This window comes from Xenopus laevis, chromosome 6S, assembly GCF_017654675.1.
Source record: "Xenopus laevis strain J_2021 chromosome 6S, Xenopus_laevis_v10.1, whole genome shotgun sequence".
Lineage (NCBI taxonomy): Eukaryota > Metazoa > Chordata > Amphibia > Anura > Pipidae > Xenopus > Xenopus laevis.
The window spans coordinates 12,757,921-12,772,371 of NC_054382.1; the positions used below are offsets into that span (position 1 = coordinate 12,757,921).

General features: G+C 41.9%; 1 protein-coding gene across 9 annotated transcripts in view; it reads right to left on the reverse strand.

Annotated features, from left to right (window-relative positions):
* The window catches only part of LOC108719832 (disco-interacting protein 2 homolog C-like), a 265,083-nt gene that overhangs the window by 22,515 nt on the left and 228,117 nt on the right, over positions 1-14,451 (reverse strand). For all 9 annotated transcript variants that reach the window (XM_041567366.1, XM_041567363.1, XM_041567370.1 and 6 more), the window contains 5 exons: positions 11,619-11,730; positions 10,707-10,816; positions 7,897-8,027; positions 5,740-5,908; positions 2,860-3,030 (listed from right to left, as the gene is read on the reverse strand). In XM_041567366.1, the coding sequence (XP_041423300.1) occupies positions 2,860-3,030; positions 5,740-5,908; positions 7,897-8,027; positions 10,707-10,816; positions 11,619-11,730 (693 nt within the window). The remainder of the gene's footprint in view (positions 1-2,859; positions 3,031-5,739; positions 5,909-7,896; positions 8,028-10,706; positions 10,817-11,618; positions 11,731-14,451) is intronic.

Below are 14,451 nucleotides of genomic sequence, written 5' to 3' on the forward strand. Positions count from 1 at the left end.
AATAGTGGATTTGGTGCATCCCTAATAGATAATCTAAATATATCTTTATTGAATGCTTAGTGATGTCAAATGTATGACTTGTTTAAACTTGTGTAGTAAGTACACTGTATCCGCCGAACTTTAAAGGAGAAGGAAAGGTTAAATCTCTGGGGGATGCCAAATGTTAACCTTCTTCTTCTGCATCTTCGTTTTTGGGCAGTACAGTGAAAAAGCAGCTTTTTGCTTAAAGTTTGGATTCTACTCTACTGCCCATGTGCACCCAGCACAAAAAGAAGAAGAAGAAGGAAGACGATGGCTCGTTGGTGCTTGCTCAGGCCATAACAACGTTCTTCTAACAGGCCCAGGGTATTAGGTAAGTGATTATGATCACTCGGGTTGGCTGACATTTGGCTCCTCCCAATGATTTAACTCTTCCAACTGCTTAATATTAGAAGAATATTAGAAGTAACCTTGGTTGGTTCTACAGTCTATAAAGAGTAAAAAAGCATTCAGTTTGGGATCGGCAACTTCTGTTGTTCCCTATATTCAGTAGCTCCAACGAAAGTGAAGACAAGACCAGGAAATAGTCTTTATACAGTAAGTACAATGGACAATATCAAATATGTTTCTCATTGAGTAAAAAACATTGTGCGGGCTGGACAGAGAAGAAAGCGCAGTACAAGCATGAGGGCGACGGAATGAAGTTAAAGTGCACTCAAGTGCCACACAGATCAATAAGCACTTCAGAGCCGAAGGGACCCCCGCAGGTGCCAAAGGGCAAACCTGCAAACCCTGGCAAAGTAACCCATTGTATATTACTGTAACTAACTCAGATCAGTGAGCGGAACACCACTGACATTTACATTCTAATTAAATATCAATCTTAGGATTCCGATTTACTCGGCTGGATTTCTTGGAATTGGCTAAAAAAAGGGGAGGGGGGATTACAATGAGCACAAAACCTTTGATGTCCTTAACAAGGTTCTTAGACTGATGGTCACACCTGATAGATATATTTGCATGCTTATTACATATGGCAGACACTTTATTGGTAACACTGTAACTTGCCTAATGAACAACAACTCACTGGAACCATCAAAGTAGGAATTCGTTTAAGGGCCAAGCCTCATCCCCAAATATCACTGTCCAACCTTAAACCGAACATTATTCCCCTGTTGCAGATACACGAAGACTATGGTGATGGGACTTCCTTCCCCATCGTTCTTTTTCTGTCCCCATCCCATAAAAACTCTCAAAAATATGTTTACGCCTAAGGCCTCGTAAGGTCTATACATCGCTAAGCATTGAAGGAAACTTTTCTTACTGAAAAACAGACAACAGTTGAGCAAGAATAAAGTCAGATAAACTGCAATGGAGTAACTCCAAAGCCTGCACTCAAATAGCCAGCAATGCATCAAGCTCAAAAGCTGAATTAGACTGGAATGGAGAAAACTGCCAGAAATGGGGAAAACACATCAGTACAATCAAATTAGCAATAGGCAGGCTCAGTGGGCTCTCATGTAAGAGACATTAGAATGGGCATAATACTAATTCAACTAAGCAAGTGAACCTGAAAACTAAGCCTGCAGCCAAAAACACACAAAGGAGAGGACTTGGGAGCAGGGTCTAATGGAAACGGCTACACTTGGGCCTAATTATGTCTTCACTAAGGAATCTCAAGCTGAGCTGAACCATAAAGTCACCGATAGGTGAGAACTGTGCACAAGCACTACTGGGTGCCAATACCCTTGGCTGAAGTGTAAGCTGAAATGGACATTTTTAGAGACAACTCTAAATAGCTTTATAATAATTAAACTAAACATAAAATTGTCTCCATCTGCTGGCATTGCACAGTAGCTGGGTGTACGCACCAGCTACTGTGCACAACTTGCGCAATGGGTCCAGTATCTAATGCTTGCCCTGAGTATCTGTTAATCAGCTACACTGGCAGCGCCAATTAGTTAGGCATCCCCTTAATAAGTATAAACCCTAACCTTTTTCCCAGGCTAGTACACTACCCACCTAAAAGATGAAATGGTCCAGGAACTGGTAAATGGGGCATGGCACCATCATTTTGTTCAAGGAATTCCTACCATGGGTTTGAGGTGGGTGCCTGCCCCATAACTTTTTCACTTTCAATTGTTTCTATATTGAGCATAAACCCAGCCCGAGTCCAGGCAAGGAATCGCACATCCCATCCCCGTAACCCAAGTGTTTTAAGGTTTCACTTTCCTACAGTACAGAGCTGCACTGCCCTTTGTGTTCCCTGACGACACTCCTTCAATGTGTCTAAAGTTTTAAACAACATATGCTGAAATGATCAAGGATAGTTTCTTGTCTCTGTTCAAAGAAAAGTCAACTGGAAGCCATAACCAGAAGCCTCGATATTGTCCAGAACAACCTCATGAAATGTCCACCTGAAGTAGCATTTAGGTAGGGGGTAACATCTAAAGAGCTGCAAGGCAGATGAATCCCACTTTGTGCCTATTCTCCAGGTTGTTCCCTGGTGCAGAATGGAAGTGGAATTCAGTTGTTTTCCTTGGTGGGTCTGTTCCGTGTTCAAAGTATTGTAGTAAAGACAAGACTACATAGCTGAGATAGTTGAAGGTGCATATATGTGAATTACAGCAAGTTTTATTAAACATGGGCTGCTCTAATGTCTAGTGTCAATCTTGACTCACTACATAGAAGCAAATAATCAGTTTGTTGCAACAATGAATAAATATGGTGGGCGGATAGTGCAGATGCCCCCGAGCTGATAGTTATAGTGATGTCTTTAGGTGGAGAAGAAAAGTTGGCTTTGTTATGCCCATGTAAAGTGATTGCCATTACATCTCTCATTCCAATTCAATGAATATGTTAATCTGATAAGGACCTTACCTGCAAACATATGGCTAAGTTAACTCGGCAGCCAAACGATGTGCTTACAGCCCTTGGATGGAGACCCAAGTCTTTGAATAACTTGGAGAAAGACTGGGTGAGGGATATTCTAGGACGCTCCTCAGCCACCACAACGCAGGTCCGTACCCTGGACAGATCCAGCCCCCTTGCCTGTAAGAACCAGAAAATATAAAGCTTTGACAATTATCAATACCCTAAGTTGTGTGAACCTGTTTCCCAATTAATCATTGTTTTGTTATAACTGAATATATTTAATAGTTTATTTGTGACATCTCAACCTAACATTTTTTTAGTGGCACACTCATGCTCTGAGTCACTGACAGATTTCACCTGCTCTCATTGGTTGAATCCAACTACCGTATATACTCGCGTATAAGCCGAGTTTTTCAGCACCCAAAATGTGCTGAAAAACTCAAACTCGGCTTATACGCGGGTCATACCTCTGCTCTTCCCTCTGTCCTTCCCTCTGTCCCAGCCGGACTGCCTGTGACTGCCTGTGTCGCCGCCCGGAGCAGGTCCAGGAGCTCCGGGCGGCGCGTCCTTCCCTGCCGGCGTTCGCTTTCAAAATGGCGGCGCCCATGGCCGCCACGTGGGTAGCGGCGCCGGCCGCTACCCACGTGGCGGCCATGGGCGCCGCCATTTTGAAAGCGAACGCCGGCAGGGAAGGACGCGCCGCCCGGAGCTCCTGGACCTGCTCCGGGCGGCGACACAGGCAGTCACAGGCAGTCCGGCTGGGGCAGAGGTGACAGAGGGAAGGACAGAGGGAAGAGCAGAGGTGACAGAGGGAAGGACAGAGGGAAGCGCAGAGGTGACAGAGGGAAGGACAGAGGGAAGAGCAGCCAGGGTGGGGAGAGCGACAGATGGGGGGGGAAGTGGCAGAGGGAAGCAAACATGAAATAGGGGTGGCAGAGGGAAGCAAACATGAAATCCGGTCGGCGACACAGTCAGTCACAGACAGTAACAGGTACCTGCCCAGTGTCCCCCAATTGTTGCGGCTGGGTCACATTCACATTTTGAAATCTGACATGGGGCCCCTAGGCTTATACACGAGTCAATACATTTTTCCAGTTTTCTTAGGTAAATTAGGTACCTCGGCTTATACACGGGTCGGCTTATACACGAGTATATACGGTACACACCTCAAAGGCTTCCTAAAATTACTCCATAATGTCTAATTTACATTTTGTGTCATCATCCTCAGGCAATGAAATCAGTGTAAAGCAATTCTTTCCTAGTTTTGCTTAAATTTTTAACCCTCCTACCACAACTAGCTTCAGTTATTTATGGTAGTGTCAGCCTAAAGGTGGCCATACATGTAGAGACCCGCTCATTTGGCGATGTCACCAAACGAGCGGAACTCCCTCCGATATGCCCACCTTGAGGTGGGCAATATCGGGCTGATCCGATCGTGGGCCCTAGGTTAGATTGCGGGACCGCATCAACGAATAGAAGCAGCCGCGATCCAACGGGATTTTTAGTCCCTTCCGATCGAGATCTGGCCCACTTTCGGCCAGATCTCGATCGGGGGCCCCATACACGGGCCAATAAGCTGCCGACTCGGTCTGTCGGCAGCTTTTATCGGCCCGTGTATGGCCACCTTAAGACTTGTGCAGATGCATGTACTCCATGCTTTTCTGCTGGACTTCCAAAGCTAAAATAAAGATCATGTCTTTATAAAAACAGAGAGGCTTTTCTTGTTATTGGATGTGCAGCATTAATGGGCGTGAATGTGTCACAGTGGGACCTGGATTTTACTATTGAGTTTTGTTCTAAGATCTACCAGGCAGCTATTATCTTGTGTTAGGGAGCTTTTATCTGGTTACCTTCCCATTGTTCTGTTGTTTGGCTGCTGGGGGGAATAGGGAGGGGGTGATATCACTCCAACTTGCAGTACAGCAGTAAAGAGTGATTGAAGTTTATCAGCGCACAAGTCACATGACTGGAGGAAGCTGGGAAACTGACAATATGTCTAGCCCCATGTCAGATTTCAAAATTAAATATAAAAAAAATTATTTGCTCTTTTGAGAAACGGATTTCAGTACATAATTCTGCTGGAGCAGCACTATTAACTGTTTTCCCATGACAGTATCCCTTTATGGTATGGAGATCCAAATTAAGGAAAGATCCATTATCTGGAACACCCCAGGTTCGAGCATTCTGTATAACAAGTCCCATACCTGTACCACATAATAAATCTGCCCTTAAGGCTTATATTATCTGGGGTTCACCAAGCTAACCAAGCCCAATACGTCTGCATGAACCTGAGAGAAGTACACTCAATAACACACTTTTAAAAATGATATTGCCAAAAGCAGCAATCGTCCTGCATTACCACTTATTCCTTCCTTTTCTGCTGAACTCAAACGAAAACCAAATGATACATATGAATGATACTAGCTTGATATAGAGGGATTTTTTGCACATGTTCCTGTAGCCATTTGGCTCATTTAATGTTTGAACGGTTGGGTTTCTACTGCTTTGATTGGCTTCACGATTCTCTTCTTTTCTAGCATGGCCACTCTAACTGCTTGCCTGCCACAGAATGCAAATTCTACAGCACCAGCTACCGTGGACCAGGTTGACAATTGCGTATTATTTACGTGTCCAGGATAATATTTAATCTGTGCCATTCATCAAGAACGAAGAATCCAAGAACAGAAAGGCTTCGAGTTGGTTGCACTCAAATGGGGCACATCATTAAAAAGCAATGAAATACCCAGTTGAGATATAAAAAATGAAGTTTTATGAAGACTGGATATATTTAGCACCATAAAAGATCCACCATTATTTAGAGGCGCATACAGGGTGACATGAATTAGAATGGGCTCCAGTATAATCAGACATGATGAAACACATTACCTTCAGGGATTCCGTCTGTAAGCCAAGTCCCTTGGTGCAAAGCTCCATGACTGAGTAGGAACAGAATGTGTCTCGCACTTTGTACTGACTGACAGCCAGGAGCCACAAGGCAGGATTGATCTCCAGCTCTGAGGGAGGAATCAGAATAGACTGGTGTCCTGAATACACGCTGTAAAGACATGAGATATATTAGCATGCGCTGGTTGTCCCACCACAAACTTTCATACATTTACCATAGCAGAACTTACTATACAGCATTCTATATACCCTGGAAATGAATTCATATCTTGTAGCCATCAGATAAGCATAGTAAGACTCCATTAGTGCCGAGCAGCGGCACAGATACCAATTCCTCCATTATTAATCATGGTTATCTCTTCTTCACAGGGAACCAGCATCTTTCTGCAGAGCTGGTTAAAGGAGGAATTATAGAAAACAAACCCTGGCCCAGTAAAATGGTTACTGCTGGATAACTCAGATTAAACTCAGTCTGCTCCCCTCTACTACCATGAAACTAATGCTTTGTGCAGGGATGAACACTTAATATTAATACACCAAAGCTGCATGTTGAGTACAGCCTGAAAAGAACAGAGGTCATTAATCCATTACAAATTGCTTCACTGGATGTGATTGGGGTATCACTATATTAACAGTCCAGACACCCACTCACCCATCCTGAAATCCTGATCAGATAACTCAAGCTGGCAAGTGACTAACTGCCCTTTTGACTATTTAATGAGGCTGAGGTACACACAAATGCTATGGGCTACATTTGGGGTCAATGTACCAACTGAACATATGGAAGTCAATGTGATACTTAAAGGGATCCTGTCATCGGAAAACATGTTTTTTTCAAAATGAATCAGTTAATAGTGCTGCTCCAGCAGAATTCTGCACTGAAATCCATTTCTCAAAAGAGCAAAGAGATTTTTATATTCAATTTTGAAATCTGACATGGGGCTAGACATTTTGTCGATTTCTCAGCTGCCCCCAGTCATGTGACTTGTGCCTGCACTTTAGGAGAGAAATGCTTTCTGGCAGGCTGCTGTTTTTCCTTCTCAATGTAACTGAATGTGTCTCAGTGAGACCTGGGTTTTTACTATTGAGTGTTGTTCTTAGATCTACCAGGCAGCTGTTATCTTGTGTTAGGGAGCTGCTATCTGGTTACCTTCCCATTGTTCTTTTGTTTGGCTGCTGGGGGGGAAAGGGAGGGGGGTTATATCACTCCAACTTGCAGTACAGCAGTAAAGAGTGATTGAAGTTTATCAGAGCACAAGTCACATGACGTGGGGCAGCTGGGAAATTGGCAATATGTCTAGCCCCATGTCAGATTTCAAAATTGAATATAAAAAAATCTGTTTGCTCTTTTGAGAAATGGGTTTCAGTGCAGAATTCTGCTGGAGCGGCACTATTAATGGATTCATTTTGAAAAAAAATATGTTTTTCCCATGACAGTATCCCTTTAAGAGTTACACTGCAAGCGAGTTGTGCACAAGAACTCTTCAAAACTAAAGGAGATGGAACTTTAAAGAGCATTGATCAACTGTACATGGAACCTCAAGCAACATCTTAATGCACCCCTGATATCTGATATCATTTATGGCTTGGTTGGCCTTAGAATTAAAAACTCTGACCTTAACCAAACCATATATTTCACCTAGGTGGAGAAAATATTGCTATAGTAGATGTACAGCATAAAATGTTCACCTTGACCGAAAACTCATTGCATCATGGTTTCCAGACTGTGAGGTAGTGGGGGTGCTTGGGGCAGCGGAACTCAAATGAAACTTAAACTAGGGGATCATTTGGAAAAAATACCAATTAACAGTCTTACATTCATGTGAAAGTTAAGCTTAATGATCAATTAGGTTGAAATTTAGGTGGATAATGCATTTGCTGTCCTAGACATTGACTGATAACCCAGTGTTTTCCTATATCTGTGACCTGTTTATGAGTTATGAGGGGCTCCAAGGTGGCTTAAACTGAAAAAGTCAGACAACCTCTGGCTTACGGTGTGCTATTGGTGACAAACTAACGTCTATCCAGATGTTGTTAAGCAGCAAGTGCCAGCATTGATAGACACTCTGAGGTTGCCTGGAATTTAATTTTAGGAAAACAGCTGTAATGAAAAGGCCTACTTAGAAGTCTCAAACTTACCTGCACAGGCACCAAAGGACAAAACCCAGGCCACAGTAAGGATCCAAACATATAGCAACCTCTCTAGATGGATACAGCTCACATTGAAGTTTTATAGAACGACAAAAGGCACTAGTGGCTGCATGGGACATCTGCAAAGATAGAGAACAGATCTAAGAAAGGTTCCCAAAAAAAAAATCGAAATAAAAAGGATACAGATGTGCTGTGTATTGATTGGATAACAACTAATAGCTCTTTGTTCCTCGTGGTCCTATTCTTCACACTGGACACCTCCCCTGAGTATTTCTTGTTGGAAAATGCCTGATTAACTCTTATTGGTTGAGCACTGATGAGGACTGGTAAACAACCACTGAGCTCATCCAACAGCCATTGTGCATTAAAGGGTTCACACTGGCCAAGAATAAGCTGTATCCATTGTCTGTCTAAGGAAGGTCTAAAAGCAGATAAAAGTATTGTCTTATTTTTATCTACTTCATACCACCTTATCTGCCATCAGCCTAGACATTTGTAAATAAATGACTGTACAAGCAATAAATCAAACAGTAATATAACTCTATACCAAACAGGCCTGGCATTTATATCCCTGTTCCAAAATGAGAAATACAGACATAAGCAAAAAGCCCATTCCTGCTCCCCACTTCATGTATCATTACATCGATGACATATATTAATGCAAATAATTCCAGGCCTGGCACCTTTCGGCATATCTTATCTCCAAAGAAAGCAAAGTGACTTAAACTTTATCATTACAAATAATATTTTCTTTTCCCCGAGAAACTGGCAATAGCGAACTAATCTGATGAGAAATTCACAGGGGTTTGGGAGTCACGTTTGCCACCAGTTGTTAATAGCACCAGGCAGAGATCACGCATTGAGGTTGGGCACAGATTTCACATCGATTCCTAATGAACTGAAGATAAAAACTTGGCTTCAGCACATAAGCAATAATCTTATTTTCAAGACCTGGCTGATGTAGTGTGTGTTTATAGCCATTGCAACTTCTGAAACAATAATCATCTTTATCACCCATAGATGTGAATCTAAAACGTGCCCTTGGTTATTCCAGAGGAAATTTGGGCTGTCATAACCCAAATCCCTCTTATTACAGTTATGGGACCTGTTACCCAGAATGCCCGGGGCCTAGTGTTTACCAGATTATAGATCTTTCTGTAATTTGGATTTTCGTACCTTAAGGGGCAAATTTACCTAGGGTCGAATATCGAGGGTTAAATTCGACTGCCGAATTAAAATCCTTCGACTTCGAATATCGAAGTCGAAGGATTTAGCGTAATTCGTTCGATCGAACGATTCGAAGGATTTTAATCCATCGATCGAAGGATTATCCTTCGATCAGAAAAACCTTGGAAAGCCTTTGAGGACCTTCCCCATAGGCTAACATTGGCTTCGGTAGGTTTTAGGTGGCGAACTAGGGGGTCGAAGTTTTTTTAAAGAGACAGTACTTCGACTATCGAATGGTCGAATAGTCTAACGATTTTTAGTTGGAAACGTTCGATTCGAAGTCGAAGGTCGAAGTCGAAGTAGCCCATTCGATGGTCAAAGTATCCAAAAAAAAAACATTCGAAATTCAACGTTTTTTTCCTCTATTTTCCTCTATTCCTTCACTTGAGCTAAGTGAATGGGCCCCTAAGTCTACTAGAAAATGAAACATTAAATAAACCCAACAGACGGGTTTTGCTTCCAATAAGGATTAATTATATCTTAGTTTTGATCAAGTACAAGCTACTGTTTTATTATTACAGAGAAAAAATAAAATCACTTTTAAAAAAAATTGCATAAGAATTGGATGAAATAGAAGGTGGCCTTTCTGTAATTCAGATTCCATACCTGTACTGACATGAATGCAGCAAATAGCGTACTATTCTCAATAGCCTGAGATATTAATTTGGGATAACTGACGTACTTCTATATCTCTAGTTGCACTTATCTGTAGAGTCTACCCTATATGGCCAAGTCTTCAGACATCTCTTCTAATTGTTGGAATTTAAGCCACACCCATTATTGCCAAAACAGGAGCCATTGAATCATATAATGGCATTTTTGACTTCCTAGTTTGTGGCAACTGTTTAGGGAAGGCCCTTTCTTTTTTCATTATGCACAAAGTAGCATACTGTAGGTTTGCAGAGCTGGGAGTAGAAGAGTTTGACTGGCCTGCAAAGAGCCCTGAACGTAATCCAACTGATCATCTGTGTGATAAGTTTTAACATGAACTGTGGGCCAGTTCGTGTCCAACATCAGTGCCCAACCTCAATAATGTTCTTGTGGATGAAGAGAAGCAATTTACCCCAACTATGTTCCAACATCTAGTGGAAATGAGGGTGGAGGGAAGAGTTAAGGGTTTTAGCAACAAAGAGAGGACCAGTTTTACAATAACAATTTTTGGAGAGGCAGTTGTCCTCATACATTTTACTTTTAATATGCCTAAATGTTTTGCTTTAATTGGCCTTGTTAAAAAAGGGGGTAAGACAGTAAAGGACAATTGAAAACAAGGTTGGAGATAGAGAGACACAGGAAGCCTGGGGTCTTCATATAACGGAGGAATAATCTATAAATTACGGACATTCAAACTGTGGCCCCTGCAGCTGTTGGTAATACATATAGTTGGGATTCTGGGAACTGCTGTTCAACAAAAGCTGAGGGACCAGTGGCTGAACATCCCTGATCTACTTTTTTTTAGATGTACCATCTCAAAGACCCCATTTAAAATACCCTTTGTGTCCTTCTCTAAAATCTTTCCTCACCATAACCGAGAAAACCAACTTTTCCTTATTGTAAAAAAGAGTAAGACGTACCTTCACCCCAGCAAGCATTCCAGTTGTAGACACACTAAAATCAAGGTAAGCCATTATTTCTGGGTCAGACGGTTTGTAGATTTGGGATGGTCTTTTCTTTGGCAAATCATCTAAAAAAAAAAAAGACACAAATAAAAACCAAAAAAAATAAGCCATACCGGATTACTGTCTATATCAGTGATTTTCAGACTGTTCGGTTGGTTTGGGAACCCCTTTCATGGCCGATATATGATCAGCGCCCCCTTAACTAATAACAAGGTTACAGATTTCATTTTAAAAATAACTACTGTCTGGCAGAAAACAAGGATTTACCTCTAAATGTCCTTCAAACTGAACTATCAGGACTATCTACTAGAGCAAAAAGGCACTCTAGTAACTGTCCTAATTATTCTTAGAATTCTGGTTGAATATCTAATACAACAGGGGCCATGAAGGCCGTAAACCTTTGTTTCCCAACCCTTTGTCTCCACTTGAATTAAAAGTTGTACATCAACAATATTAGGGCTTAGGGCAATTACACACGTTGGGTTGCAACATAATGTCAAAAAATACCCTGTGATTGCATGTTTTCAGTGTTTTAGCAGAGACAATTCTCAGTAATGTCTATGGAAGGATATTTTCTAGCATCCTATAGCCGAGACAAATCTCAGCCGACAGATAGGACTGTGTGTCATTAGCCTTGAGAGCCCCATGAAGATAGAGCTGGAGCCCCATCTCTACATGTAATGAAATGAAAGGCCCTCTACACTGATGCTCTACACTTTGATCCAACATGAATATACCCCTCAGAATACAAATAGAAACTAATTTATGGGTTCACCGTCTGTTCACTTGTGACTTTATCTAAGGAGGCAGCTTGTAGTATTTTGCAGTAGAGGGAAGCCACACAGAATTCCCTGCCTAAGTTCTCACCAGTGTCCAGAATCGGAGGCCACGTTCTGATGTCTACGGCAGCAGCAGCTTCTCTCGACCTTAGCAATTTACATATAAGCTGAGTAGTCATGAGACAGGCAGACCGACTCACCTGTGAAATACAAAGACAACAGGCAAACTGTCAGCTGTGCGGGCCTTTGCTTCTATCACATTCTCTGGATTAGGATAAATATTAAATGTTCAATAGAACTGAATCTTTTGCAGCACTGGGCAATGGAAGGTGATACATTTTGTTCGTTCATCTTTCTTCCATCTACATCATAATGAAATGTAACTGAAGGCAAACTGTAAAATTAAGGCAAATTCTAGCAATATAAATGTTGTGTTAAAGAACCCCTGTGGCCTTATTTTCAAGCATTTAAAGGGATACTGTCATGGGAAAAAAACATTTTTTCAAAATGAATCAGTTAATAGTGCTGCTCCAGCAGAATTCTGCACTGAAATCCATTTCTCAAAAGAGCAAACAGATTTTTTTATATTCAGTTTTGAAATCTGACATGGGGTTAGACATATTGTCAATTTCCCAGCTGCCCCAAGTCATGTGACTTGTGCTCTGATAAACTTCAATCACTCTTTACTGCTGTACTGCAAGTTGGAGTGATATCACCCCCCTCCCTTTTCCCCCCCCAGTAGCCAAACAAAAGAACAATGGGAAGGTAACCAGATAGCAGCTCCCTAACACAAGATAACAGCTGCCTGGTAGATCTAAGAACAACACTCAATAGTAAAAACCCATGTCTCACTGAGACACATTCAGTTACATTGAGAAGGAAAAACAGCAGCCTGCCAGAAAGCATTTCTATCCTAAAGTGCTGGCACAAGTCACATGACCAGGGGCAGCTGGGATATTAACAAAATGTCTAGCCCCATGTCAGATTTCAAAATTGAATATAAAAAAATCTGTTCTTTTGAGAAATGGATTTCAGTGCAGAATTCTGCTGGAGTAGCACTATTAACTGATGTGTTTTGAAAAAAACATGTTTTCCTATGACAGTATCCCTTTAAACATTGCAGCACACAGTCATTTCAGCTATAATGTAGGTTAAACACAGCTGCAGCCCATGCTGACTTGACACAAAAAGGCTGCTCCAGAATCCCCATTCAAGGGCAGGAATAAGAGGAACATTAAGCACATTTAGTCAAAGCTACTAAGCCAGGCTGCATAATAAGTAGGGACCTAGTTACCAAAGCACTACTTAGGCGTGGCGTTAACTACCTTTATCACTCATTTGTTTTGTGTATTTTACCCAAACTGCCCATTTTCTCAGATTGCCTATTTATGTGCGCACCATGGTTCCTTTTTACAATCTGCACCGAAGTCCATTTGGGCTAGAGAATTCTTTCCATTAGACGCTTAATGGAGTGTTTATGAGAGCATGAAAAAAAGAAGGCACGAGAGCGCTGTACAACCTGTCCACTGCAGCAAAACTGTCATACTGAATGTCTGTACTTATAAGCCCAAGTTGCACACTGGGTATCAATGTATAATATAGTATATGGAAATGTGCATTTAGAATAGGGTTTCCAGAGCAATAAGGAAGGGAGGGCAAGAGTGCACCCCATGGTGCTCATTCAGAAAGTCTGTCTGTGCCCTTGTATCTGATATCTGATGTATCTGATAAAATATGGTCCAAAGTGCAGCTTCAATGGACACAGGCCAGCCCTGTCCTTACCGCTTGCCATAGGGAATCCTTAAGCAAGAAACAACAATTATTGTGCATGCCAAAATCTCTGATCCTTCTCCTGAATCTGACACTGAGTGTTTTGCACTTTCCACCCTGCCTTACACCTTGCAATGACCCCTCATTTGTCTCATAGCCTTGCTTTCATAAAACTGGGAAGTCATCTACAAAAAAGTCTATGACCATTCCTAGTCTGGACCGCAAAGCAATGAAACAGCTGTAAATTGATATAATCTATGGATTCCTTAAGCAAGAAATTTAGAGATTATGAATCCCGAAATCTCTGATCCTTCTCCAGCATTTGACACTGTAGAGCACAGGAGGTTGATGGAAAGATATGGTCTACGTGAAACGCAACTGTGTTTTCCACTGCCAGAGTCCCTGCACTAAAACCACTGCTACATGGACTGGCAATAGTATTATTCTCCATGTCATTTGAGTCTCAGTTGGGCTCATTTATAAAGACTGGGCAAATTTGCCCATGGGCAGTGACCCATAGCAACCAATCAGTGACTGACTTTTTTTTCAGCCAGCTGCAGGTGGAACAATGATGCAAACATTTGATTGGTTGCTGCCCAGGTGCAAGTTTGCCCAGTCTCTATAAATGAGCCCCGCTGGGACTCATTTTTCAACACTGGGCAAATTTGCCCATGGGCAGTTACCTATAGCAACAAATCAGTGATTAGCTTTTTAAAGCCAGCTGCAAGTAGAATAATGAATGCAGCAATCTGATTGGTTCCCACTGTGTTTTGCACTTTCCATCCTGCCTTCCAGCTTGCAATGACCCCTGATTTGTCTCATAGCCTTGCTTTCATAAAACTAAGTCACCTACAAGGAAACTCTTTGATCATTCCTAGTCTGGACAGCAAAGTAATGAAACAGCCCCAGTTTATATAATATATGGGTTCCTTAAGCAAGAAGCAACGATTATTGTGAATCCCAATATCTCTCCAGCAGGAGAACTCCAGGAGGTTGATGGAAAGCCATTGTCTACGTGGAATTGGTTCAAGTAATTTTCCAGTTTCGGAGTCCCTGTACTACAACCACTGCTATATGGATGGCATAGTCTTATTGCCTTTGGCATTTGAGTCTCAGCATTACCAATAGGGGGTATTGGCCTGGCCTATCAG